The sequence below is a fragment of the Oncorhynchus mykiss genome, chromosome 17 (assembly GCF_057628025.1).
Source record: "Oncorhynchus mykiss isolate SJ-2025 chromosome 17, ASM5762802v1, whole genome shotgun sequence".
In the NCBI taxonomy this organism is placed as follows: domain Eukaryota; kingdom Metazoa; phylum Chordata; class Actinopteri; order Salmoniformes; family Salmonidae; genus Oncorhynchus; species Oncorhynchus mykiss.
The window spans coordinates 43,854,751-43,881,085 of NC_143038.1; the positions used below are offsets into that span (position 1 = coordinate 43,854,751).

General features: G+C 43.4%; 1 protein-coding gene across 2 annotated transcripts in view; it reads left to right on the top strand.

Annotated features, from left to right (window-relative positions):
• srgap3 (SLIT-ROBO Rho GTPase activating protein 3) overlaps positions 1–26,335 on the top strand; it is a 120,705-nt gene that overhangs the window by 12,962 nt on the left and 81,408 nt on the right. For both annotated transcript variants that reach the window (XM_036950354.2, XM_090205686.1), the window contains exon 2: positions 20,048–20,243. In XM_036950354.2, the coding sequence (XP_036806249.2) occupies positions 20,048–20,243 (196 nt within the window). The remainder of the gene's footprint in view (positions 1–20,047; positions 20,244–26,335) is intronic.

A 26,335-nucleotide genomic window follows, 5' to 3' on the forward strand; every position in this document is an offset into this window, starting at 1 on the left:
ACTTACAATATAGCAATTAAACACTGGAATGGTAGATGTGCAGAAGATGAATGTGCAAGTAGAGATACTGGGGTGCGAAGAAGGAAGATAAATAAATACTGTATGGGGATGAGGTAGGTAGATATATGGGCTATGTACAGGTGCAGTGATCTGTGAGCTGCTCTGACAGCTGGTGCTTAAAGCTAGTGAGGGAGATGTGAGTCTCCAGCTTCAGAAATCTTTGCAGTTAGTTCCAGTCATTGGCAGCAGAGAACTGGAAGGAAAGACAACCAAAGGAGGAATTGGCTTTGGGGGTGACCATTGAGATATACCTGCTGGAGCGCTTGCTACGAGTGGGTGCTGCTATGGTGACCAGTGAGCTGAGATAAGGCGGGGCTTTACCTAGCAGAGACTTGTAGATAACCTGTAGCCAGTGGGTTTGGCGACGAGTATGAAGCGAGTGTCAACCAACGAGAGCGTACAGGTCGCAATGGTGGGTAGTGTATGGGGCTTTGGTGACAAAACGGATGGCACTGTGATAGACTGCATCCAGTTTGAGGAGTAGAGTGTTAGAGGCTATTTTATAGATGACATCGCCGAAGTCGAGGATCGGTAGGATGGTCAGTTTTACGAGGGTGTTTGGCAGCATGAGTGAAGGATGTTTGTTGCGATATAGGAAGCCAATTCTAGATTAAATTTTGTATTGGAGATGCTTAATGTGAGTCTGGAAGGAGAGTCTATAGTCTAACCAGACACCTAGGTATTTGTAGTTGTCCACATATTCTAAGTCAGAGCCGTCCAGACTAGTGACGCTGGACGGGCGAGCAGGTGCGGGCAGTGATCGGTTGAATAGCATGCATTTAGTTTTACTTGCGTTTAAGAGCAGTTGGAGGCCATGGAAGGAGAGTTGTATGGCATTGAAGCTCGTCTGGAGGTTAGTTAACACAGTGTCCAAAGAGGGGCCAGAAGTATACAGAATGGTGTGGTCTGTGTAGAGGTGTACAAGAGAATCACCAGCAGCAAGAGCAACATCATTGATGTATACAGAGAAGAGTCGGCCCGGGGATTGAACCCTGTGGCACCCCCATAGAGACTGCCAGAGGTCCAGACAACAGGCCCTCCCATTTGACACACTGAACTCTATCAGAGAAATAGTTGGTATTCCAGGCGAGGCAATCATTTGAGAAACCAAGGCTGTCGAGTCTGCCAATAAGAATGTGGTGATTGACAGAGTTGAAAGCCTTGGCCAGGTCGATGAATACAGCTGCACAGTAATGTCTCTTATCAATGGCAGTTATGATGTCATTTAGGACCTTGAGCGTGGCTGAGGTGCACCCATGACCAGCTCTTGGGTGCACCCATGACCAGGGTCTAGAGTGTCACCCCCTTTGAAGAGAGGGAATCTCAGACGATACGAAAGAGAGGTAGATTAGGCTAGTAATAGGGGTTGCAACAATTTCGGCAGATCATTTTAGAAAGAGAGGGTCCAGATTGTCTAGCCCGGCTGATTTGTAGGGGTCCAGATTTTGCAGCTCTTTCAAAACATCAGCTATCTGGATTTGGGTAAAGGAGACATGGTGGAGGCTTTGGCGGGTTGCTGTGGAGGGTACCGACCAGGGTAGGCAGTGATCGCTGAGATCTTGATTGAAAACAGCAGAGGTGTATTTGGAGGGCGAGTTAGTTAGGATAACATCTATGAGAATGCCCGTGTTTACGGATTTGGAGTTGTACCTGGTAGGTTCATTGATAATTTGTGTGAGATTGAGGGCATCAAGCTTGGATTGTAGGATGGCCAGGGTGTTAAGCATGTCCCAGTTTAGGTCACCTAGTAGCACGAGCTCAGAAGATAGATGGGGGAAAATCAATTCACATATGGTATCAAGGGCACAGCTGGGGGCAGAGGGAGGTCTATAGCAAGCAGCAACAGTGAGAGACTTATTTCTGGAAAGGTGCATTTTTAGAAGTAGAAGCTTGAATTGTTTGGGTACAGACTTGGATAGACTTGGATAGTAATACAGAACTCTGCAGGCCAACTCTGCAACACAGCCCCCTTTGGCAGTTCTATCTTGGTGGAAAATGTTATAGTTAGCGATGGAGATTAAGGTTTTTGGTTGTTTTCCTAAGCCAGGATTTAGACACGACTAAGACATCCTGGTTGGCAAGTGTGCTAAAGCAGTGAGTAAAACAAACTTAGGGAGTAGGCATGCATGAAACATGCATGAAACCAAGGCTTTCACGGTTACAGAAGTCAACAAATGAGAGCACCTGGGGAGTGGGAGTGGAGCTAGGCACTGCAAGACCTGTATTAACCTCTACATTACCAGAGGAACGGAGGAGAAGTAGGATAAGGGTACGGCTAAATGCTATACGAACTGGCCGTCTAGCACGTTCGGAACAGAGAGTAAAAGGAGTAAAAGTGAGTACATTAGAGTGAGTAAAAGTGAGTACATTAGAGGTAAACATAGGCATTGGGTAATGATGAGAGAGATATAGTCTCTAGAGACGTTTAAACCAGGTGATGTCATCGCATATGTAGGAGGTGGAACAACATGGTTGGTTAAGGCATATTGAGCAGGGCTAGAGTCTCTACAGTGAAATAAGACAGTAATCACAAACCAGGACAGTAATGGACGAGGCATATTGCTATTAGAGAGAGGCATGCGTAGCTAAGTGATCATATGGGTCCAGTGAGTGGTTGGGCTGACTGGGAACATGGCGATTTAGACAGTTAGCAGGCCGATGCTAACACGCTAACAGTTAGTAGGCCGGGGCTAAACAAGCTAGCAGTTAGCAGAACGTGGCTGGCAAGCTAGCAGTTAGCAGACCGGGTTAGCAAGCAAGCAGTTAGCAGGGGCTAGCAGTTAGCAGACCGGGGCAGGAAAGCTAGCAAATTAAATCAAATCAAATTTTATTTGTCACATACACATGGTTAGCAGATGTTAATGCGAGTGTAGCGAAATGCTTGTGCTTCTAGTTCCGACAATGCAGTAATAACCAACAAGTAATCTAGCTAACAATTCCAAAACTACTACCTTATAGACACAAGTGTAAGGGGATAAAGAATATGTACATAATGATATATGAATGAGTGATGGTACAGAACGGCATAGGCAAGATACAGTAGATGGTATTGAGTGCAGTATATACATATGAGATGAGTATGTAAACAAAGTGGCATAGTTAAAGTGGCTAGTGATACATGTATTACATAAAGATGCAGTAGATGATATAGAGTACAGTATATACATATACATATGAGATGAATAATGTAGGGTATGTAAACATTATATTAGGTAGCATTGTTTAAAGTGGCTAGTGATATTTTACATAATTTCCCATCAATTCCCATTATTAAAGTGGCTGGAGTTGAGTCAGTGTGTTGGCTGCAGCCACTCAATGTTAGTGGTGGCTGTTTAACAGTCTGATGGCCTTGAGATAGAAGCTGTTTTTCAGTCTCTCGGTCCCAGCTTTGATGCACCTGTACTGACCTCACCTTCTGGATGATAGCGGGGTGAACAGGCAGTGGCTCGGGTGGTTGTTGTCCTTGATGATCTTTATGGCCTTCCTGTGACATTGGTTGGTGTAGGTGTCCTGGAGGGCAGGTAGTTTGCCCCCAGTGATGCATTGTGCAGACCGCACCACCCTCTGGAGAGCCTTGCAGTTGAGGGCGGTGCAGTAGCCATACCAGGCTGTGATACAACCCGACAGGATGCTCTCGGTTGTGCATCTGTAACAGTTTGTGAGTGTTTTTGGTGACGAGCCAAATTTCTTCAGCCTCCTGAGGTTGAAGAGGCGCTGTTATGCCTTCTTCACAACACTGGTTGTGTGGGTGGACCATTTCAGTTTGTCTGTGATATGTACACCGAGGAACTTAACTTCCACCTTCTCCACTGCTGTCCCATCGATGTGGATGGGGGTTGCTACCTCTGCTGTTTCCTGACGTCCATGATCCTCTCCTTTGTTTTGTTGACGTTGAGTGAGAGGTTGTTTTCCTGACACCACACTCCCGTGTGCCCGTACCTTCTCCCTCTAGGCTGTCTCGTCGTTGTTGGTAATCAAGCCCACTACTGTTGTGTCATGTGAGATGTTGTTTCCTACCTTCACCACCTGGGGGCGACCCGTCAAAGTCCAGGACTCAATTGCACAGGGCGGGGTTGAGACCCAGGGCCTCCAGCTTGATGATGAGCTTGGGGGGGTACTATGGTATTGGAGGGTACTGTGGTAGTGCTATGGGGCGGTAGTCATTTAGTTCAGTCATCTTTGCCTTCTTGGGTACAGTAACATTGGTTGCCATCTTGAAGCATCTGGGGACAGCAGCCTGGGATAGGGAGAGATTGAATATGTCCGTAAACACACCAGCCAGCTGGTCTGCGCATGCTCTGACGACGTGGCTAGGGATGCCGTCTGGGCCAGCAGCCTTGCGACTGTTTTTGTAGTCTGGGATTTCCTGTCGACCCTGCCACATACGTCTTGTGTCTGAGCCGTTGAGCAATTTCACTTTGTCCCTGTACCGGCTTTTCGCTTGTTTGAATGCCTTGCGGAGGGATTAACTCCTCTGTTTATATTCAGCCATATTTACAGACCTCTTTCCATGGTTAAATGTGGTGGTTCGTGCTTTCAATTTTGCGCGAATGCCGCCATCCATCCACAGTTTCTGGTTAGGGTAGGTTTTAATAGTCACAGTGGTTACAACATCTCCAAAGCACTTCTTTATAAACTCACTCACTGAGTCAGCATATAGATCGATGTTGTTCTCTGAGGCTGACCGGAACATATCCCAGTCTGTGTGATCAAAACAATCTTGACGTGTGGATTCCGATTGGTCAGATTGGTTGAATGGTTCTAGTCACTGGTACATCTTGAATTTCTGCTTCTTCTTGCCTCGATTATTGAAGGCATTTAGCTCTTCTGGTAGGCTCGCGTCACTGGGCAGCTTGCGGCTGGGTTTCCCTTTGTAGTCCGTAATATTTTTCAAGGCCTTAGTAGTAAAGCAAAAGTTTCTATTTAATGTGTGATCTGCGGATTATTAATTTGTCTGTTACAATAACAGATTAGTCCCCAGGTTCAATCATTGTGTTTGCTTCGGCATTGGTGAATTACACATGGGCCTCCTGAATATTTACTGCCATTTCAATACATGATCTCACGTAACTAAGCATGCAGTCAGTTTTTTATGCTCAAAATAATTCTAAATGAGACAAAAAGCACCAAAAACCAATACAGAAAGGAAAGAAAAAATATCAAAAATATTGTGTATGCAGCAGAGAGTAGCAATCCTGGTTGGAGCACAGCCAGGCAGGGGAAATGATGGCATGGTATTTAGGCCACATTAGTTCCCAGTCAAGGAGTTTCCATGGACGACACAGCGGGCTACTCTACTTTTCAGATGATTTAACCTCTGTCACTGAGACAGTCAGCGGTGAGAAGTGCTAAAACAACAGTGGCCTCTGACAACCAGTAACATTAGCAACAGCACACTGCCAACACTTAGCTGCATGGACTCTTTCCTACCATACCAAATAGAAAGGGGGGATAAAAAGTTAGCCATTTTAGTCATTAATAAACTCCTAATTACACTGACCTGGCTGATTAGCAATATGATATAGCAATATATAAGACTGATTATGAATGAAAATACCATTGATCTGAGGCAGCTATTAGCAGCACAGCAGTCCTTCAGCAACCTCCACTGAAGATAGAGATGTACTGTAGCATCGCAGCACAGGCTCCCATTATACATTACTGAAGACCTAGAGAAGCACAACTGTCAAGTGAATATACACAGGTGGCAAAACTTCTAGCAGTCAAGATGGATGTAGAAGATCATAGGGCACTCTGGAGCTAAATCATCCGCTTATACAATCCACTTGACATCACACATACATTATACTGTACCGTGGCTCAATGATGAATCCATGTGTAGAGAGGATTGTCTGGGCCCCTTGGAATGTGTGGGGCAGGCTTATGACTGTGGAGCCCAGGGAGGTATACCTAGGCTGTGTTTGGTGAATTGCTCCACAGGTGAGCCCCACTGCAGAACAAATCCCAGCACTGACATGATGTCATGATGCAGTCTTTCTATGGATGGGGTCTCCAGGGTCAAGCTCTGCTCTCTCACACTTTTTCAACTGACTGGTCTCAGTGGCCTCAGTATAGTGCAATCCAAAATATTGACATTCATCACTGTCAGCTTTTCACACTGGCCTGGGACTCCCAGCACAGCAGCTCTATGCCTTGGTCTTGTCTGTCATCACCACTGTACTGTCTCTGATCAGGACCCCCAAGTCACTCCTAGCAAACACAGAGAAGGATTGCAGTTAATAATTGTTGACTATCTCTGGAGGAGGCAATTATTTTCCTTAACAAAAGGGGAATGAGAGACACAGAAGTTAAACTCATCTGTTGAGGTTGTCTAAGTAAGAGCTTTCAGATCTACATCCTTAAATATAAAGTAAATAACTGGTGTTTAAAGTAGACTACTAGACACTCAGTGGCCTTGTTGTTAGTGTCCAACCTAAGATTTGAAGGTTGTGATTTCGATCCCATCTGAGTCATACCAAAGACTGTAAAAATAGGGCCTTATGAGTCTCTTCTTGAGACTCAGCATTAAGGAGATAGATTGGGGTTAAGGCATTGTGATGGCATGCCTCAGGCTATCTCCTGCTACAGAAACAGGAGATAGGCTCCCGCTCCAATGAGCTGTTCTGGCTCGCACAAGCCTAAGCTTGAGCAAGACTACTTACTCTTTTTTACTAGATACTCTTGGTTTGGAGGCAATGGTACACTGGCAGCCATTTAAAGGTACGATCCCATAAATGCAGTTATTTTTGAGAGCATGTTTGCTTGGTCAGTTGGTTTGGGCTCTCCAGAGACTGGGCTGGAGTTGGCCAGAGTGCAGCGGACATGGAGGATACTGGACAGGAGGCACAAGGCTATCTATCTCCTTACTTGTCCCTGAGTCTCTCTTTGTCTCTGTCTCTCTCTCTCTCCAGGCCCTTTGTCTTCTGCTCTGTAGGAAGTTCCTCTTTCTGCTGTAGCTGCTGTATGTAGCTGTGGTGGTGGTACAGTCTACTCCCAGAATACATAAGCTCTCCCTGTGGTTTCTGTTTACTGTTTTGAGGCACCAGGTGAACTTGGCCTCAGTGGAAAGTGTCTTGCCGCTAATGGGTGAGCAATAGTCTGGCAGGATGAACACTTTGGCTACAAATACATGTTTTACCATACAGCAGTAATATCATAATGGCTAGACCTGTTAAATGGCATGTATAGTGTATTTGATCAATTATGTGATTGCAGAATATGACATATATTGTGCATAGAGTATCGCTGTGTCGTTCCCAAGCATGTTCAGCCTGGGTTACTGCTGGGAGATAAAGCCATTTTATTTACTGACTCTGTTAAGGGATGTGTTTCAGAGCAGCAATAATACAAAGTAATTAAACAAGATTATGATTTATGTTTACATTATTTGATCCATCCAAAGCCTCCGCTTGCTACACATCCAGAGACAGAAAGAGAAAATAACATTCATGTCATGTCACAAGGAGTGAACCTACACATGCATTCTAACCCCTCTTCCCCACCTATCTGCATCCCCCCACCCTGCTCTCCTCCAATCAGCTGCTCCCAAGGGATGTGTGCACGCCCATGTTGTCATGGAGACACCATGCAGCCTATTTTTCATGGTTCTCCATGGCAGCTGGTGCCGGGATATGGCTGTGATTGACGGCTGGTGTTGTGAAAGGGCATGTCTGGTGCGCTGGGGCCTTGGCTTCCTTGAAGCTTCAGTTCTGTGTAGCATGCTGACACTGTGATGATGATACTCAGGAAGGAGAGAAAATCAATGGTGAGGAAGGATGAGAGCAAGAGAAAGAGAGAGAGAGTGGGTGACTGTTTTTCATCTCTCACTGTGAAGTGGTCTGTCTGTCTGTCTGAACCTCCGGACCTGTGATGAGAAGCTGTCACATTTCCTTCCTTTTAGTATACAGCACTCCACTTGACAGGTGACTGTTTGAAGAAATCGAGATTTGAAAAATAATTGGCAATTGAAAGGGAATCAGATATTTTGCCAATCAAATAATACCCCTAAAGTAATCTTCACATAGTATTATGATTGATCAAGGTCCAACTGAAATTTGACTTTTAACCCATTCTCCATCGAAATACAGACATACATACACATAGATATACAGTACATACCGTATACAGGTTTTGGAGAGGTGCAGGGGGCTGCCACACTGGGTGCCCGGGGTGATGTTGTTGTGGGGGGTTAAGTGCCTTGCTCAAGGGCACAAGGTCACTACGGTAGGTAGGCAATGGCAACTAGGATTTGATACCAGCAACCCCAAGGTTGCCAGCCCACTTCCCACCAGATTTGTTCTGTTGAACCCTGGATTCGAACTGGCTGCTGGCTCGCCATTCTAACCGCTAGGCTACTTACCACGATTGGCAGATCTACTCCATATCATGCAAGAACACGGCTACTTCATGGCTACTTCATCTATCAGCATGTGACAAACGTTTATTCCATTCAGGGGGAAAATGTATCCCTGCCTGGGTTGAACTGTATTGATCTAATTTCAAGTTCCTGAAAAGGAAGTGTTCCTGAAAAGGAAGTGACCATAAACCAGATGGTAATGACCCGGGATAAATGATAAACAGAAGAAGAGTGGAAAACTGAGCCTGGATGAGAATGGAGAGAGGGTTGCACAGAGAAGGATGCCATGCCTCCCACACCCATCCAAAAGCCAGGTCTGAAAAAACAGTCAGCAATGGAAAACGTCCTAGAAAAGGATAAGGCAGTCTTCCATTTGAGTGCGATGATGAGGTTAGGCTACTGTCATTGGGCATGTGCAGTGTGAGAGTCTACTCCAGGCTGATTTTCATGAGTATTTGGCACCTAATGTAGAGAGCTGTAAGGGGACGGTAAGCTCTGCAGTTGTGAGGCCAGAAAAGCTGTGTAAGGGATTAGGTGAGTGAATTTGGCTTTCAGGCAGACACTTTTGTCTGCTGCATACATGTACGCGTGCGTATATGTTGTGTGTGCGTGCTCTCGCTTGTGTGTGTGTGTGTGTGTGTGTGTGTGTAATCCAACAGTGATATTGTTGCCAAGGAGGCTAATTCCTTCTGAGGATGTTTATTTTTCATGAGGCACACCCAGATGTTACACAAACCCAGATGTTACAACCCAGATGTTACAGAAACCCATGAACCTCTTGTGTTTCCCTTTACCCCACAACGCTCTGACTCATTCATATTCATATTGGATGTGTTGATGTACTCCACTCACCATAACAGGCCTCAGTGTTTGAGGTGATAATGGGGGGCTGTAGTGCCCTGAGGTGAAACGAACCATGTTTAATGCTGCATCTTGTGTGTGGCATGGGGATGATGGGGAATGGCTGCTGCTGTCTCTGTCTGGCTGTAAGTGGCCTTTGTGAGATGAAATTACCAGGGCTATCAGGCTAAAGCAGTCTGCTCCACTGCACTCTGGTTGCACAGGCTGGCTTACTGTGCCTCTCTCCCCAGCCAAGCCACCCTGAGGATGCTATGCAGGACACACACACTCCAGGACACACACACGACACACCAGTTTACATTTTCTCACATTTGTGCACTGTTCCGTGGAGAGCTGGAAGACAAGGTTGAGCAGGTTTACAGTGCCTTCAGAAAGTATTCATACCCCTTGACTTATACCATATTTTGCTGTGTAACACCCTGAATTCAAAATTGATTAACTAGACTTTTCCCCACCCATCTACACACACAACCCCATTATGGCAAAGTCAAAACATGTTTTTAGAAATGTTTGCAAATGTATTTAAAATTATGTAAAGAAATATCAATTTTGCATAAGAATTCACACACCTGAGTCAATACACGTGAAAATCACCTTTAGCTGCGATTACAGCTGTGAGTTTCTAGGTAAGTCTCTAAGAGGTTTGCACACCTGCATTGTAAAATATTTGCACATTATTCTTTTTAAAATTCTCCAAGCTCTGTCATGTTGGTTGTTGATCATCGCTAGACAGCCATTTTCAAGTCTTGCCATAGATTTCTAAGTGGATTTAAGTCAAAACTGTAGCTAGGCCACTTGAACATACACCATTGTCTTGGTAAGCAACTCCAGTGTATATTTGGCCTTGTGTTTTTGTCTTTGTGTCTGTTGGAAAGCAGACTGAACCAAGTTTTCCTCTGGATTTTGCCAGTGCTTAGCTCTATTTTGTTTCTTTTTATCCTGAAAAACTCCCCAGTCCTTGCCGATGACAAGCATACCTTTCGGGCTTTCCCCGATTCAGTTTCAACTTAATTGCCTGGAGTCGTCGTTATGTAAGCTTGCACAAAACTTCTGCATCGGTGCATTGTCCTGGAATGACTTCTAGGAAGAACAAGTTGAGCGTAGGGTAATTTTATTTGTATTTTTTATTTCACCTTTATTTAACCAGGTAGGCTAGTTGAGAACAAGTTCTCATTTACAACTGTGACCTGGCCAAGATAAAGCATAGCAGTGTGAACAGACAACAACACAGAGTTACACATGGAGGTAGGCGAATACTTACAATTTAGCAGATTAACACTGGAGTGATAAATGATCAGATGGTCATGTACAGGTAGAGACACTGGTGTGCAAAAGAGCAGAAAAGTAAATGAATAAAAACAGTATGGGGATGAGGTAGGTAAATTGTGTGGGCTATTTACCAATGGACTATGTTCAGCTGCAGCAATTGGTTAGCTGCTCCGATAACAGATGTTTAAAGTTGGTGAGGGAGATAAAAGTCTCCAACTTTTAATTACATACCCTCTGATGTTTGTCTTTATTACTGGTGTATATATATATATATTGTATTGAGAGAGACATATTCTGTACACTTACACTAGAGACTTTCAGAAGCCACGATTCTTTGTTGTGAAACGAAAATATGTTAATTGCATTTACCCTCGTTAAAGCCTATGGTGCCTTGTTCTGCGCTTCCACACTGCAGCTGTGGGCCATTTTCCAGATTTTCTGTAGGGAACCACAGAGGAAGATAATAACATATCGGATAAGTGTGATTTTATGACTTGAGGGGAGTTAAAACATGGAGTAAAGTAGGTCCTCTCTCTAACCTGGGCCTGGCCTGGTCTGGGCTAACTACTTCTTTTCATTCTGTGTCCCCTGGCCCACTGCTCTGAATTCTGAATGTAAACCTGTTTAAAGGTCTAACTCACATTGGCTACGGAGAGCGTGATCAAACAGTCGTTTGGAACAGCTGGTGTTCCCATGCATGGTCAGTGTGGCTTTCCTCGAAGCGAGCATAGAATACATTTAGGTTGTCTGGGCAGCTCGCGTCACTGGGCAGCTTTTGGCTGGGTGTCCCTTTGTAATCTGTGATAGTTTGCAAGCCCGGCCACATCCGACGAGCAGCAGAGCCGGTGAAGTAGAATTCGATCTTAGTCCTGTATTGACGCTTTGCCTGTTTGATGGTTCATCTGAGGGCGAAGCAAACTGTCTTATATGCGTCCGGATTAGTGTTCTGCTCTAGCATTTAGCTCAGTGCGGATTTTGCCATTAACCGATGGATTCTGGTTGGGATAGGTGCATACGGTCAATTTCGGGATGACATTGTCGATGCACTTGTTAATGAAGCCGGTGACTGATGTGGTGAACATCTCAATGCCATCGGATGAATCCCAGAACATATTCCAGTCTGTGCTAGTGAAACAGTCCTGTAGCTTAGCATCTGCTTCATCAGACCACTTCACTGGTACTTCCTGTTTGAGTTTTTGCTTGTGAGCAGGAATCAGGAGGATAATGTTATGGTCAGAGCTTTTTATGAGTTTCTGTGTGTAGAGTAAAGGTGATGTAGAGATTCTTTTTAGCCTCTAGTTGCAAAGGTGACATGCTGGTAGAAATTAGGTAAGACAGATTTCAGTTTCTCTGCATAAAAATCACCGTCGTCCAAAATCAAGTGGCGCCTCTGGATGAGCATTTTCTAGTTTGCTAATGGCCCTATACAGCTCGTTGAGTGTGGTGGTAAATAGACAGCTACAAAAAATATAGATAAAAACTCTCTTTGTAAATAGTATGGTCTACAGCCTAACATGAAGTGTTCTAACTCAGGCGAACAGGACCTCGAGACTACCTTAATATTAGAGATGGCGCAAAGACACACACCTCTCCCCTTTAGTTTAACTTCGTTTTCCCATGACTGGCAAGGGCACAGCCATGGGTGGGCCTGGAGGGGCATAGGCCCACCCACTGGGAAGCCAGGCCCAGCCAATCTGAATGAGTTTTTCCCCCACAAAAGGGCTTTATTACAGATATAAATACTGCTCAGTTTCATCAGCTGTCCGGGTGGCTGGTCTCAGATGATCCCGCAGGTGAAGAAGACTGAAGTGGATGTCCTAGTCTGGCGTGGTTACATGTGGTCTGCGGTTGTGAGGCCTTAAATTCTCTAAAACAACGTTGGAGATGGCTTATGGTAGAGAAATTAACATTCAACTCTGTGGCAACAGCTCTGGTGGACATCCCTGCAGCCAGCATGCCAATTGCATGCTCCCTCAAAACTAGAGACATCTGTGGCATTGTGTTGTGTGACAAAACTGCACATTTTAGAGTGGCCGTTTTTTGTCCCCAGCACAAGATTCTTTACATGCCAAATCTGTCAGATGGATGGAGAAATGCTCACTAACAGGGGTGTAAACAAATCTTTACCCAACAATTGAGAGAAATAAGCTTGTTGTGCATATGGAACATTTTGGGGAACTTTTATTTCAGCTCATGGGACCAACACTTCACATCAAATCAAATGTTATGTGTCACAATGCGCCGAATATAACAGGTTTAGGCCTTACCGTGAATTGCTTACTTACAAGCCCTTAACCAACAATGCAGTTCTAAGATAATAGAGTTTAAAAAAATAATAATAAAAGTAACACAATAACATAACAATAATGAGGCTATATACAGGAGGTACCGGTACTGAGTCAACGTGCGGAGATACAGTAATTTGTGCATGTAGGTAGGGGTAAAGGGACTATGCATAGATAATAAACAGCGAGCAGCAGCAGGTTAAAAACAAAAGTGTGGTGGGGGGGGGGGGGGGGTAGAATCTGTTAAGGAGCCTTTTGGACCTAGACTTGGCACTCCGGTACCGCTTGCCGTGCAGTAGCAGAGAAAACAGTCTATGACTTGGGTAACTGGAGTCTTAGACTATTTTTTGTGCCTTTCTCTGACACCGCCTAGTAAAAGTAATGATGGACTGTCATTTCTCTTATTTGAGCTGTTCTTGCCATAATATGAACTTGATATTTTACCAAATAGGGCTATCTTCTGTATACCACCTCTACCCTGTCACAACACAACTGATTGGCTGAAACACATTAAGAAGGAAAGAAATTCCACTAAATAACTTTTAACAAGGCACACCTGTTAATTGAAATGCATTCCAGGTGACTACATCATGAAGCTAGTTGAGAGAATGCCAAGAGTGTGCAAAGCTGTAATCAAGGCAAAGGGTGGCTACTTCGAAGAATCTAAAATATATTCTGATTTGTTTAACACTTTTTTGGTTACTACATGGTTCCATATGTGTTATTTCATAGTTTTGATGTCTTTACTATTATTCTACAATGTAGAAAATACTAAAAATAAAAAATATGAACCCTTGAATGAGTATGTGTGTCAAACTTTTGACTGGTACTGTATTATCCATGTCAATGTTCAGCCACGACTCAGAGAAACAGGACATTACTGTTCTTCAGGTCCCGTTGATAGGGTAGTCTCGAACAGAGCTCGTCCAGTTTTATTCTCCAGTGATTACCCTTCGTTCTATTGGCGAATGTACAAAGGTGGTTTATGTACTCACCGACGTAGTCTATTTTACAAGTCTCAGGAATTAGTCCCTGGTCCGGGGTGAGCAGGACATCCTGCGGACTCGTTGAAGTAGAAATCTTCATCAAAATCACGGTTAGTTATTGATATTCTGATGTCCAGAAGCTCTTTTTTGTTCTTAGGAAATGATGGCGGAAACATTATGTACAAAAAAAGTTCAAATCAGTGGGAAAAAAACACAAAATTGCCGAATTGTTCAGGATCCCATAAAACGGCCTCTCAGCAAATGACGCCCTGCAGATGTGATTATAGATTTTTATTCTGCTGAGAGGTCAAAGTTCAGGGATCTCCTACATCCTAGTGTTTTTCTAAGAGGTCGCTGGCTTTATAATTCTTGTCCTGTCCTGGGACGTTGTCCCAGACGTGTAGTGATCTTATTGAGCAGGTGCCTTGTGGTGGGGATGATGGTGGGGGTTTAGGCTAGGCAGTGATTATGATAATGTATTGTCTCAAGGTCAGTGTTGAAGTGATCCCTTCTTATCTCTGCTGTCCCATCTGCTCTCACAGGGCTGGTTAATGAGCTAGGACCACTCCTGACTGCAGATCACACCTGCATGATAACATTTGCCATACACAAACTACTGCAGTTAATATCATGTGTGAGTGGAACAAAAACGATGCAAAGTAACAGACTCGGGCAACTTCATCACAAAGATTTACGTAGATGCATTAATTAAGCAGGGCATTTGACTGTGATTTAGACATGCCTGCCAAACTAAAGATATGATTCTTGGAGAACTTACTTGGTGTAAGATATAGGCATAAAGAGAGCCAAGCCAAGCTGAGGTCCATGAGCGCTTATCTGCTTCCGATGGTGAGAGGTAATCTATAAGCTGAAAAACACGTTTTACATTAAAAAGAGTTTACCAGCATGCACATTGCACACCAGTACAGGCTTTCATACTTAACTGACAAAATATAGGAAACACCAACATAGTATCTTAATAAGGCGTTGGGCCATTGCGAGCCACCAAAACAGCTTCAATTCACTTTGGCATAGATTCTACAAGTGTCTTGAACTCTATTGGAGGGATTTGACACCATTCTGCCACAAGGATGTCCATAATCTGGTGTTTTTTTGATGTTCAAGTGGGGTTGACATCTGGTGACTGAGACTAACACACACAGTGCTTTATTTTCTAGAAATGTATTTTTGTGGAGTGAAAATGTTTGACCATTAAAACTCTATTTTCCCCAACCCTGCCCTAACCTTAACCCCAAAACCTAACCATTAGGCTTAAAATAGCATTTGAATAAATTCAGGATGTTAAAAAAGTCCTGACTTTTACAAAAACGTTTTTTTCCTATCTTGTCAGGACATTCAGGTGAATTGTTAGGACATTAGGGTCCTGATAAGATAAGGAAACAAGTACACACACAAACTTTAAACTCCCATGCTCCTTTGAGACCCCTCTTCAAAAGTCACTGAGAACTCTTCCTCTAACCATTGTAGCCAAAATAATGGGTAACTGGGCATTTTTATACATGACCCTAAGCATGATGTGATGTTAATAACTTTATTAACTCAAGAACCACACCTGTGTGGAAGCACCTACATTCAAGATACTTTGTATCCCTCATTTACTCAAGTGTTTCCTTTTATTTTGGCAGTTACCCGTACATTCAGAGAAGCAGTCATACTGTACTGACAGAGAGCATTCTCTTTCGCAGACTTATTCACGTTACACATTCAAGTTACGTACAGTTTCATTAATACAGAGGAGACTGTTCAGGGATAAACAAGTGGTTGTGGATTGATGCCTCTACACATAGGCCTATCTGTCTGCGTGTTCTACTGCATAATGAATGAAGCCTGTGACTCCAATAGCTTTCAGGGAGAGCCAGTAATACCGCATCATCACTTTGGCTTGCCAGAAAAGTTGCATTCTATGTTCAGTAGTAACTGAATTGGATTCATGCAATCCTTTGATATCAATATACACTGCAGAGAATCATGACAATTGAACATTAGCTCAATATAGATTGCGCCATCATTGCACATTTTCTGCAGTCTTGATACGTTTGTTTGCAAAATACATTTACTAGAGTAGGGGTGCATCCATCATTGATGATCTTACTGTTAGGTATTTGTGCTGATTTAGAATATTTGCTCTTGTATCAAACTGAGACAGTCAATGGTGGTTAACTTTCAGATGAAGTAGCACAAATAGACAAAAGGATAGCTCTGTTGTAGGAACAATGTTGTTCAGTTCCTAGCTTCTCTCCCCCATATGTAATTGTGGTAGAATTTCCTCATCAGGATATTTCTATCTCCCCATCCTCTTCCCCTAATTTAAAGACTTTGTATAGCCCTCAAAAGAGGGGTTTTGTATCCCTTTGGTGTTGTTCCTTATGGGCGTGGGAAGTAGTGATGAAGGATGGACCCTGTGGTTAACTACCACTGCCTCTTCCCCTCATTCCCTTGCCCCCCCTCGCGCTCAATCCTGTACTCTTTTTCTCTGAGGTTGCCACCCCTATGAGCAGACACATCCACCCACAAATGGAAACATGTGTAGAGAAGGCATGCTGTGCGCCTGCCGTATGTAATTGCTGCATTGCCTAATCAAACAATGGCGTTAAAGCCAAGTAAATTGTACCCTTCAATTAAAGGTTGTGCTTATGGCCTAGATCTAATTAGTAGAGCTCCTGTTAATTTTGAGGATTTGAATTACCTCCATCTTCCCTCCCCCAACACTGGGAGTAGTCAGTGCTTGTTATCCATACAAACGCATGAACAAGTGAACCACAAACGCTGTTTGAAATGCACATTTTTATTTCAAATAGGGGACTCATAACCTCGAACGAGCTCCTTTTTTTAATAACTTGATTGCTCTCAAAGAATTGGGCCGTAGCCAATATTCAAACAGTAAACGTTTGATGTCATGGATTCCTTTTCATTCCATGAAACATTGATGTTTATACGTAATCCAGAACATTCACATTCTTTTTTCTAAAAGGTCCATTTTGAAAATGTTTATTTGAACTGATGTCATGCTGGCTACAGGACTTGTTTTGGTTCTGTTCAAAAGGGCAAAGCATCATCTGTAACTGCAGGCCTAAATTCACAGCATTCCTCCTCTTCACAGATTGAGAAGAACCACTAAGGCTTCAGACACTTCAAATAAACCACAATGAAGGCGCTATGCAAGGAATCGAGAATACTGGGGAATAATTCTGCGATTGCTCATGGTTTCTAAGAGGTGAGGACACACTTCTGGCGCGAGTGACCTATTTTTCCAAACTCGTCTGTCAAATCCACCATTGCAGCTGCCGGATCACAGTCGGCCATTTTTTACAAGAGTGTTTTAAAAAGTCCTCCCTGCCATTCATGCGGATCAGTGTCAGATTTTTCTGGGGCGTTTCTCCTGGCTCCTCTTGTTTTGCCACTGGATAGCCTACATGTAGAGAGAGAAAATGAGAGAAAGTAATGGAAAGAAAGGAAGAAAACAATCCTTCATTCAGTCTGGGAAGAGCTCAGCGTCCCTGGAAGTAGGGGTTGGAATGTGTTTGTTGTAGGAGCCAGGCATCTCCAGGGCTGGTGCTGGTTATATGAGACCTAGGCCCATGTAGGCTGATGGAGAGCGAGGGAGGCCCATGGGTAAAAGGAAGGGCTGGGACAGTGGTTAACCACAGATTGTAGGATGCCGCTTGGGGCTGGGGCCAGGCGGCGCAACATCACAGGGACAGAAACCATCCCCTGCACAAGATCACTGCTCCAGTTGCTAAACACAAATGGCCAACTTCCCTTCGCTAAGTCACAGACTGTATATATCCACGGGAAGGGCTTGGCTGACCAAATTACACCCTCTGCAGCATGGAAACATGGTCTTTGTCATTGCTGTGGTGGTGCTGTGCAGTTAACAGTACATCTGCCGTACAGAATGTCACCCCCATGGCCTGTGTTATGTCTAATGTCCTATGACAAAGCTACTTCACAGGGACCTCTTATAGTTTTGACCTTGCCTGGAGTACTTGAAGCCACTATGCTGTTGACCTCAGACAAATCCAAGACTCAAACTATTCTCTAAGCCTCAGCAAAGAAATTGTCCGCTCACATTCTGTCTCCAATCAGTACTTTGAAGCCTGCAGCAGCGAACGAGCTTCACCTTGTATTACAGAACACAAACCTTTCTGGGCACCAGGCAAAGGGACGCTGCCAGTCCTATTTAACATCAAACTGCTCTGCCCCCGCCATCCCATATTTATATTATTTAAGCTTACTGGACCAGGAACCTCTGTGGAGAAAACCAAAAGAACACAGTATTGTTTGATGCCGATACATATGGTATGGCACATGAAAAAGCGTTGATTCTGCATGCTGAATACAGCATGCTCGTGAGGTCTTTCCTTTCTGTTGACTAGTGATACCACCTTTCAATCCGATAGCTAGTCAGTATTACTTTGCTTTCAAATAATATTTCCCCTTTATTCCATTTGTTTACAGTAGCTGTTTTATGAAGATCAGAAAGAAGCATCTCAGATTTGCTGTTTTTTTTCAGTTAAATAGGCCATTCTTTGTTCTTCAGTCGAGGCAAAGTTGGAGCTCAGTGACAACAATACAAAGCCGATGAAAACTCAGGTTTCTCTCCTGGGTACCCACCAGCGTCGAGAATCTTCAGTGAGACTGCCAGTGTCAGGTTCCCCTCGTAGGGTTTTAAGCACCATTGACAGCATTTTGAATTCCTGAAGCCCGTTCTCACACAGCTCATCTTAGCTCAGCTCAGCTCTGGAGCCATTACGCTACATTACATTTAGCAGGCAGTCGTTTCTCATCTTCCTAAAGAGATATTCAATAGCCCAGGGTGGAACCAGGGGAAACAGTCTGTTTGAATACAGAAAAGACTGCTACAATACAAACTCAGGGACCAACATTAAGCTTCCAACTCTTTCAGACATGATGTGTGGTGCTGATTGACAGCTTTGCCTGAGGGATGTTAGAGAGAAAAACACTTTGTTAACACAGTGAAATATGTGACAGGACATTTCATGGTTGTTAGGTGTGCAAGGTGAAAACCGTTATTTCCAGCCAACTTGCAGTGATTCGAGGCAAAGAACAAGCCCAGTTTATAAAAGTAGAAAATGTGTGAATGTTGATGAGATTTCAGTGCCCTCCGTAACCTATTTCACGGTTGGAAAATAATCCTTGGCGCAACTATCATAACAGAATTATGATAAACCCATAATAAGATAAAGTATTAAATGTCTCTTTTACACTTTAAAACAAATGTATCTTGAATAAATCCACAGAATGGTTTAGGGTGCTGTAAAACAAATCTACTGACCAAAAATATAAAAGCAACATGTAAAAAAAGAAGAAGCTTAATTCTTTTAAATTTTGTGCACAAATTTGTTTACATCCCTGTTGGTGAGCATTTTTTATTTGCTAAGTTAATCCATCCACCTGACAGGTGTGGCATATCAAGAAGGTGATTATTGTATGATCCTTACATAGGTGCACCTTGTGCTGGGGACAATAACATGCCACTTTTAAATGTGCAGTTTTGTCACATACAAAATGCCACATATGTCAACATTTTTAGGGAGCCTACAATTGGCATGCTGACTGCAGGAATGTCCACCAGAGCTGTTGCCAGAGAATTGAATGTTAATTTCTCTATCATAAGCCACCACCAACGTAGTTTTAGAGAATTTGACAGTACTTCCAACCGGCCTCACAACCACAGACCATGTGTAACCGTGACAGCCCAGGACCTCCACATCCGGCTTTTTCACGTGCAGGATCATCTGATCTGAGACCCGTCACCTGGACAGCTGATGAAACTGAGTATTTCTGTCTGTAATAAAGCCCTTTTGTGAGGAAAAACTCATTCAGATTGGCTGGGCCTGGCTCCCCAGTGGTTGGGCATGGCTCTCAACTGGGTCCCCCTGCCCAGTCATGTGAAATCCACAGCTTAGGGCCTAATGAATGTATGTCAATTGACTGATTTCCTTACATGAACTGTAACTCTGTAAAATAGTTGAAATTGTTGCATGTTGCATTTATATTTTTGTTCATTATACATAAACTCTTCTCAGATAAATGTTTTCAGACTAAGACACTTTTTGGGGGAGAACATTTGAACAAAGATGTCAAACACGGCAGGGTTGACTGAATCCAGCCCCATGCCCTGATTTTCTGGAGATGATGACTCTTATGACTTATTGACTCGTCCTGTTTTGTGTTTTGATGCATAGAGATCCGTAACCAGCTGGTGGAGCAGTTCAAATGCCTGGAGCAGCAGTCCGAGTCTCGTATCCAGCTGCTACAGGACCTGCAGGACTTCTTCCGCCGCAAGGCTGAGATCCAGCTGGAGTACTCCCGCAGCCTGGAGAAACTGGCCGAGCGCTTCTCCAACAAGATCCGCAGCTCCAGAGAGCACCACCAGTTCAAGTGAGTTTCCCTCCCATGAAGAGATGAGACCACCACACCGTTAAAGACCACCTAGCTTCAAACTGAGCCAAACATTTAAACTGTATGTGAGGCAGCGAGGGATTGTGTATGCGTGTGTGTGTGTTCATGCAAGTGTGTCTTTGTGTGTCTACTTGCCTTGCCAGAGCATGTCTACTCTGTTTGTGTGTTTGCTTGGGTGTGCAGATTCAATTTTTTATATTGTCTCAGAGCGTGTGAACTTGTTGAGTACACATGGAGTTACATCCGTTCTTGCCAAGTTTTTCTCCACAGATCTCAAACTACTCCACCCTATTTTTCTCACTTTAATCTGTCCAAAAACGACTCCTGCTGCATTTTAGGTTCACTAAAATGAATAGCCTTTGGATATAAATGTCCTTCTTATAATATGCAAGCGATAATGATTTTACTCCTTAGAAATCTCAAACCATCCAAAGGCGATAGAAAAGTAATCTCATTCTGGATGAAACCTCCATTTTAATTGGCAAAGCTGATGTTCAGCAAAGTGCAGAATCTCCCCATATAAAGCTCTTGTTCCTGTAGCTCTGGGCTGAGGAGGGACTTAAAGCCAGCCAGGCCTTACCGGTATTATCCTATAGGGTCGAGGCACGGCTGAAGCCATGCATGCTACAAGACTGTGCCTTGTTTTCCCTCACATCAATGAATACATGGATTATTCTCTGCCATTTAGGGCGGCCAGTGATAGATTTACAGCTTGCTAGCTAGCCCCAGCCTTTACATTGGAGCGTTTGAGTAAAGTGCAGTCTTATGCTGCAAAATGTACTCCTCTTCCTCTGCCTGTACAGTATGTACTGTACTCCAAACGTTTGAATATAATTGAAAGCTACATCTTTAACACATTCTAAAGGTTAACTATTTGAATATGATAACAGTGATCATAACAGTAGTTACTGTTACTGTACTTTAAAATGTCAGTGCAGGCAGTAGAGTAGAGGGTGTGTTTCAGAGGGCTTTGTGTCATCCAGTTAGTTCAGGCCCTGGTGAATTCGATGGGGATTTGACTCAGTAATTGAGGCCAGCTGTTTTAGAGCAGGCAGCTTGCACCAGGGTCCCTAAGGCCATGCTGACAGTAGACAGGCCTGTGCTGCTGCAGATGCTATGGCTTAACCAAGACAGTTACTGTATAGTAGAGCTTCTAGTAGACCAGTTCAAACAGTTCTTGAAGAGCAGGCACCAGCCACATAGTTCTTACCAGACTCAGCATCTCATCTTCCTCTGCCACCTCAATGCCTTTGCCAAGACTGCCTGAACCACTGTACTCACACTCATAGGGCTGCAGTGTAAAGCAGCCGTCTAGAAGTCTGTAGCCGCAGAGTCTTTGGCTGTGTGTAGTTGTCTGGCCACACACACACACACACACACACACACACACACACACACACACACACACACACACACACACACACACACAGAAGATCTGTGTGTTGGCAACAATGAAGTGTGACATTTTGATTACACACACTTCTTTATGAGGGCCACGATGGCTTCCTTTGGACTCCATTAACCCAAACAAACACAACCATAAAAATGTTCAACCAATTAGCTTTGACAGTGTCCTTGTTAAAGACCCTCACTTCGTAAATAAACCCTGGGCACAACAACTACTGTATATACAGTACCAGTCAAAAGTTTGGACACCTACTCATTCCAGGGTTTTTCTTTATTTTTACTATGTTTTACGTTGTAGAATAAAAGTGAAACCATTAAAACTATGAAATAACACATATGGAATAACGTAGTAACCAAAAAAGTATATTTTAGATTCTTCAAAGTAGCCACCCTTTGCCTTGATGACCGCTTTTCACACTCTTGGCATTCTCTCCACCAGCTTCATGAGGTAGTCACCTAGAATGCATTTCAAACAGGTGTGCCTTGTTAAAAGTTAATTTGTGGAATTTAATTCCTTCTTAATGCGTTTGAGCCAATCAGTTGTGTTGTGACAGGGGTGTTATACAGAAGATAGCTCTATTTGGTGAAAGACCAAGTCCATATCATGGCAAGAACAGCTCAAATAAGCAAAGAGAACCGACAGTCCATCATTACTTTAAGACATGAAGGTCAGTCAATCCGGAAAATTGCACTCACAAAAACCATCAAGCGCTATGATGAAACAGGCTCTCGTGAGGACCGCCACAGGAAAGGAAGATGCCGAGTTATCTCTGGTGCAGAGGATAAGTTAATTAGAGTTAACAGCCTCAGAAATTGCAGCCCAAATAAATGCTACACAGAGACACATCTCAACATCAGCTGTTCAGAGTAGACTGTGTAAATCAGGCCGAATTGCTGCAAAGAACCCACTACTAAAGGACGCCAATAAGAAGAAGGGACTTGCTTGGGCCAAATAACACAAGCAATGTACATTAGAATGGTGGAAATCTGTCCAAATTAGTAAAAAAATGTGAGATTTTTGGTTCCAACCGCTGTGTCTTTGTGAGATGTAGAGTAGGTGAACGGATAATCTCTGCATGTGTGGTTCCCACCGTGAAGCATGGTGGAGGAGGTGTGATGGTGCTCTGCTGGTGACACTGTCAGTGATTTATTTAGAATTCAAGGCATACTTAACCAGCATGGCCAACACACCATTCCGCAGTGATACGCCATCCCATGTGGTTTGCGCTTAGTGGGACTATCATTTGTTTTTCAACAGGACAATGACCCAACACACCTCTAGGCTGTGTGAGGGCTATTTGACCAAGAAGGAGAGTGATGGAATGCTGCATCAGAGGACCTGGCCTCCACAATCACCTGACCTCAGCCAACAAGTGCTCAGCATATGTGACTCACCACCTGGATTAGGTCTTATGTAGCAAAATGTGAAATGGTGTTTCTTACATTGGATAAAGTAGAGACTCAAAATGGTGTATCATACACTGCATTGAGGAACAATGGGAAAGTAATTCCACTTTGATAGTTGATCAACTTGTAAACTAGGGAGCCAGGCAGCTAATGTTTGCTAGCTCGCGAACAGTACAATTTAACTTAAGACATATAGCAACTCTCTCGGCATGTCCAACCCACTCATTATCTCAGCCAATCATGGCTAGTGGTAAGGTTGCTCACTTTTTCTGTGGCTTAACCAACAAGACTCGTAACTTAACAATTTTCTTTGTATTTACAGATGGCATACAAGTGTGTTATTAAGGCACACGAAAGTTCACATGTTCGAGAAGGCATTTCTGCCCCCCAAAAATATTTTTTATGTTCAAATGGCTCTCCTGTGAAGTTGTGACTTGTGACATACGCCTAGTTTCCTGAATCGGGTCACATATGGGAACTCCTTCAAGACTGTTGGAAAAGCATTCCAAGTGAAGCTGGTTGAGAGAATGCCAGAGTGTGCAAAGTTGTCATCAAGGCAAAGACTGGCTACTTTGAAGAATCTAAAACATAAAATATATTTTGATTTGTTTAACACTTTTTTGGTTACTACATGATTCCATATGTGTTATTTCATAGTTTTTATGTTTTCACTATTATTCCACAATGTAGAAAATAGTAAAAATAAAGAAAAGCCATTGAATGAGTAGGTGTGTCCAAACGTTTGACTGGCACTGTATGTCACACACCACACATATGTAATATGGATACTCTTGGCTACCTCTCAAATATGCATGCACTCACGTGTCCTGTCTCTCACCGTGGTCTCACTATCTCTTTAGTTTAGATACAAATAAGCCCCAACTCTCAGTTTTTCCCCTGATCTTTTGTCTCTCTGTGGATATTTCTGAGTTTCCACAGCAGCCCAGCTCTCTGTGGAAGGATAGGCCATGAGCAGCATGACTTCTCCGGTGCCTAGCAACTCATGCATGGCAGTCCCTTGCCTCTGCTATACACTGCACAGCACTATCGGAAATGAAAACAGCACAATTAGACTCTGTTCAGCCAGGCAGAGGTCGACATTGAGCTGCTAGGTCACTGCCCCGGTCTTATTGGCTTAACCCATACCATACAAATATGGCTTTATGAGCTGAGTTTATGACAGCAGTCACTGATGTGATGCTCAATGCCACTGTAGTTTACAGCTGCACTGCCATGATGCTGTCTGTTTGCTCAGTCTCCTCTTGGCTCATCTACATTAATTAACCTCTTGGAACTCCCTCTCCCGGATCCGGGAGAATTGTCATCAACTGACACTAATTAGCATAACGCCACGGACAAAAAATATTACTCGAAAATATTCATATTCATGAAATCACAAGTGAAATATATTGAAACACAGCTTAGCCCTTTGTTAATCACCCTGTCATCTCAGATTTTGAAATTATGCTTTACAGCCAAAGCAAGACAAGCATTTGTGTAAGTTTATCGATAGCCTAGCATAGCATTATGCCTAGCTAGCAGCAGGCAGCTTGGTCACGGAAATCAGAAAAGCAATCAAATTAAATCGTTTACCTTTGATGAGCTTCGGATGTTTTCACTCACGAGACTCCCAGTTAGACAGCAAATGTTCATTTTGTCCCATAAAGATTATTTGTATAGCCAAAACACCTCCGTTTGTACTTCACATTTGGTTGAGAAATCCAACGGAAACTGCGGTCACGACAACGTGCCATATGTTTTTTATAATCAATCCTCAAGGTGTTTTTCAAATATCTATTCGATAATATATCAACCGGGACAGGTTGCTTCTTAGTAGGAAAGAGAGAAACAATGGCCGCATTTGTCTTTTACGCACAAAACACTCTGAGAGCCTCCAGCTGACCACTGACGCAATGTTGTCGTTCAGGCTCATTTTTCAAAATAAAAGCCTAAAACGATGTATTGTGACACTAGACACATTAGTGAAGCCATAGAAAAGGGAATCTGGTTGATATCTCATTCACTGCTCAATAGGGACGCATAGGAACGCAGAACTTTCTAAGAGTCCCTTCCTGATTGGATTTTTCTCAGGCTTTCACCTGCAATATCAGTTATGTTATACTCACAGACAATATTTTTTACAGTTTTGGAAACTTTAGAGTGTTTTCTATCCCAAGCTGTCAATTATATGCATATTCTAGCATCTTGTCCTGACAAAATAGCCCATTTACTTTGGGAATGTTATTTTTCCAAAAATGAAAATAGTGCCCCCTAGTTTCTTAACATATCAGGCAGCTCTAGTGTCTCTCAACTAATTAAGATGAGGGTGAAGTATACCAACACCCGCCTCTGATTGGCCACATGAAGGGAAAAGCTGAGGGCATCAGTATGCAAGCGATACCTGCAGCTCAGCTCAGCCCCTACTGTTCCAGCCTGCCTGGATCTCTGCTTGGAATCTGTCAGTCTGGTCCCAGTCAACTCACCCAACCCCCACCAAAACACCAATCACCAGAAGTCTATTTTCTACTACGTCAAATAGTGGTCTCAGAGAGTGAGGGAAGGCTTGCACTGCCCTTTAAATGGTCCCTCACTTTTTCATTTTTTACATATAGCTGGATCTACATAACAGACGTCAAGATAAGTCCACGTCACATTAGACCACTTGAAGATCAAACAAACTTTGATTGTTGAGTGAACTATCACTTTAATCCATTTCATCTGTGGGGCTTCGGGAACTTCCTATTGCTCCTAGAATTATCTTCAATGTCTATGAGACAGACAAAATAAATTGGTTGAGGAACTATTTTGGGGTTTATCATTAAATGGGGATTTTAATCACCACTTATTAAACTAAAATGTCTGAATATGGTCTATCAGTCAAAACAGGCATTATCAACAGCAAGCAAGCCATTAGAAAGCAGCTCATGTTATATTGAAAGGAGACATAACCTGTCTGAGAAAGATAAGATAAATCTTGCATTAATGTCCAATCCTGTGTGTTCATGTGTTTGTGTGCCTGCCTGTGTGCAAGGGTTGTGTTGTGTGTGTCCGTGTATATGCGTGTGTGCATGTGTGGGTAGGAGGGGGTCATTAATGATTGTCCTGGTATCGTGCTGAGCCAGATTGTCTCCTCCACGCTCATTCTGCTTGACTACAAACACTGGTGGCCTCCTTATTTTTCTTAAACCTAGTTCCATTTGATGTTGCTGCCTGAAATCTCTGTCCAGCTCCCTGTCTGGCTTCAAAACACAACACAT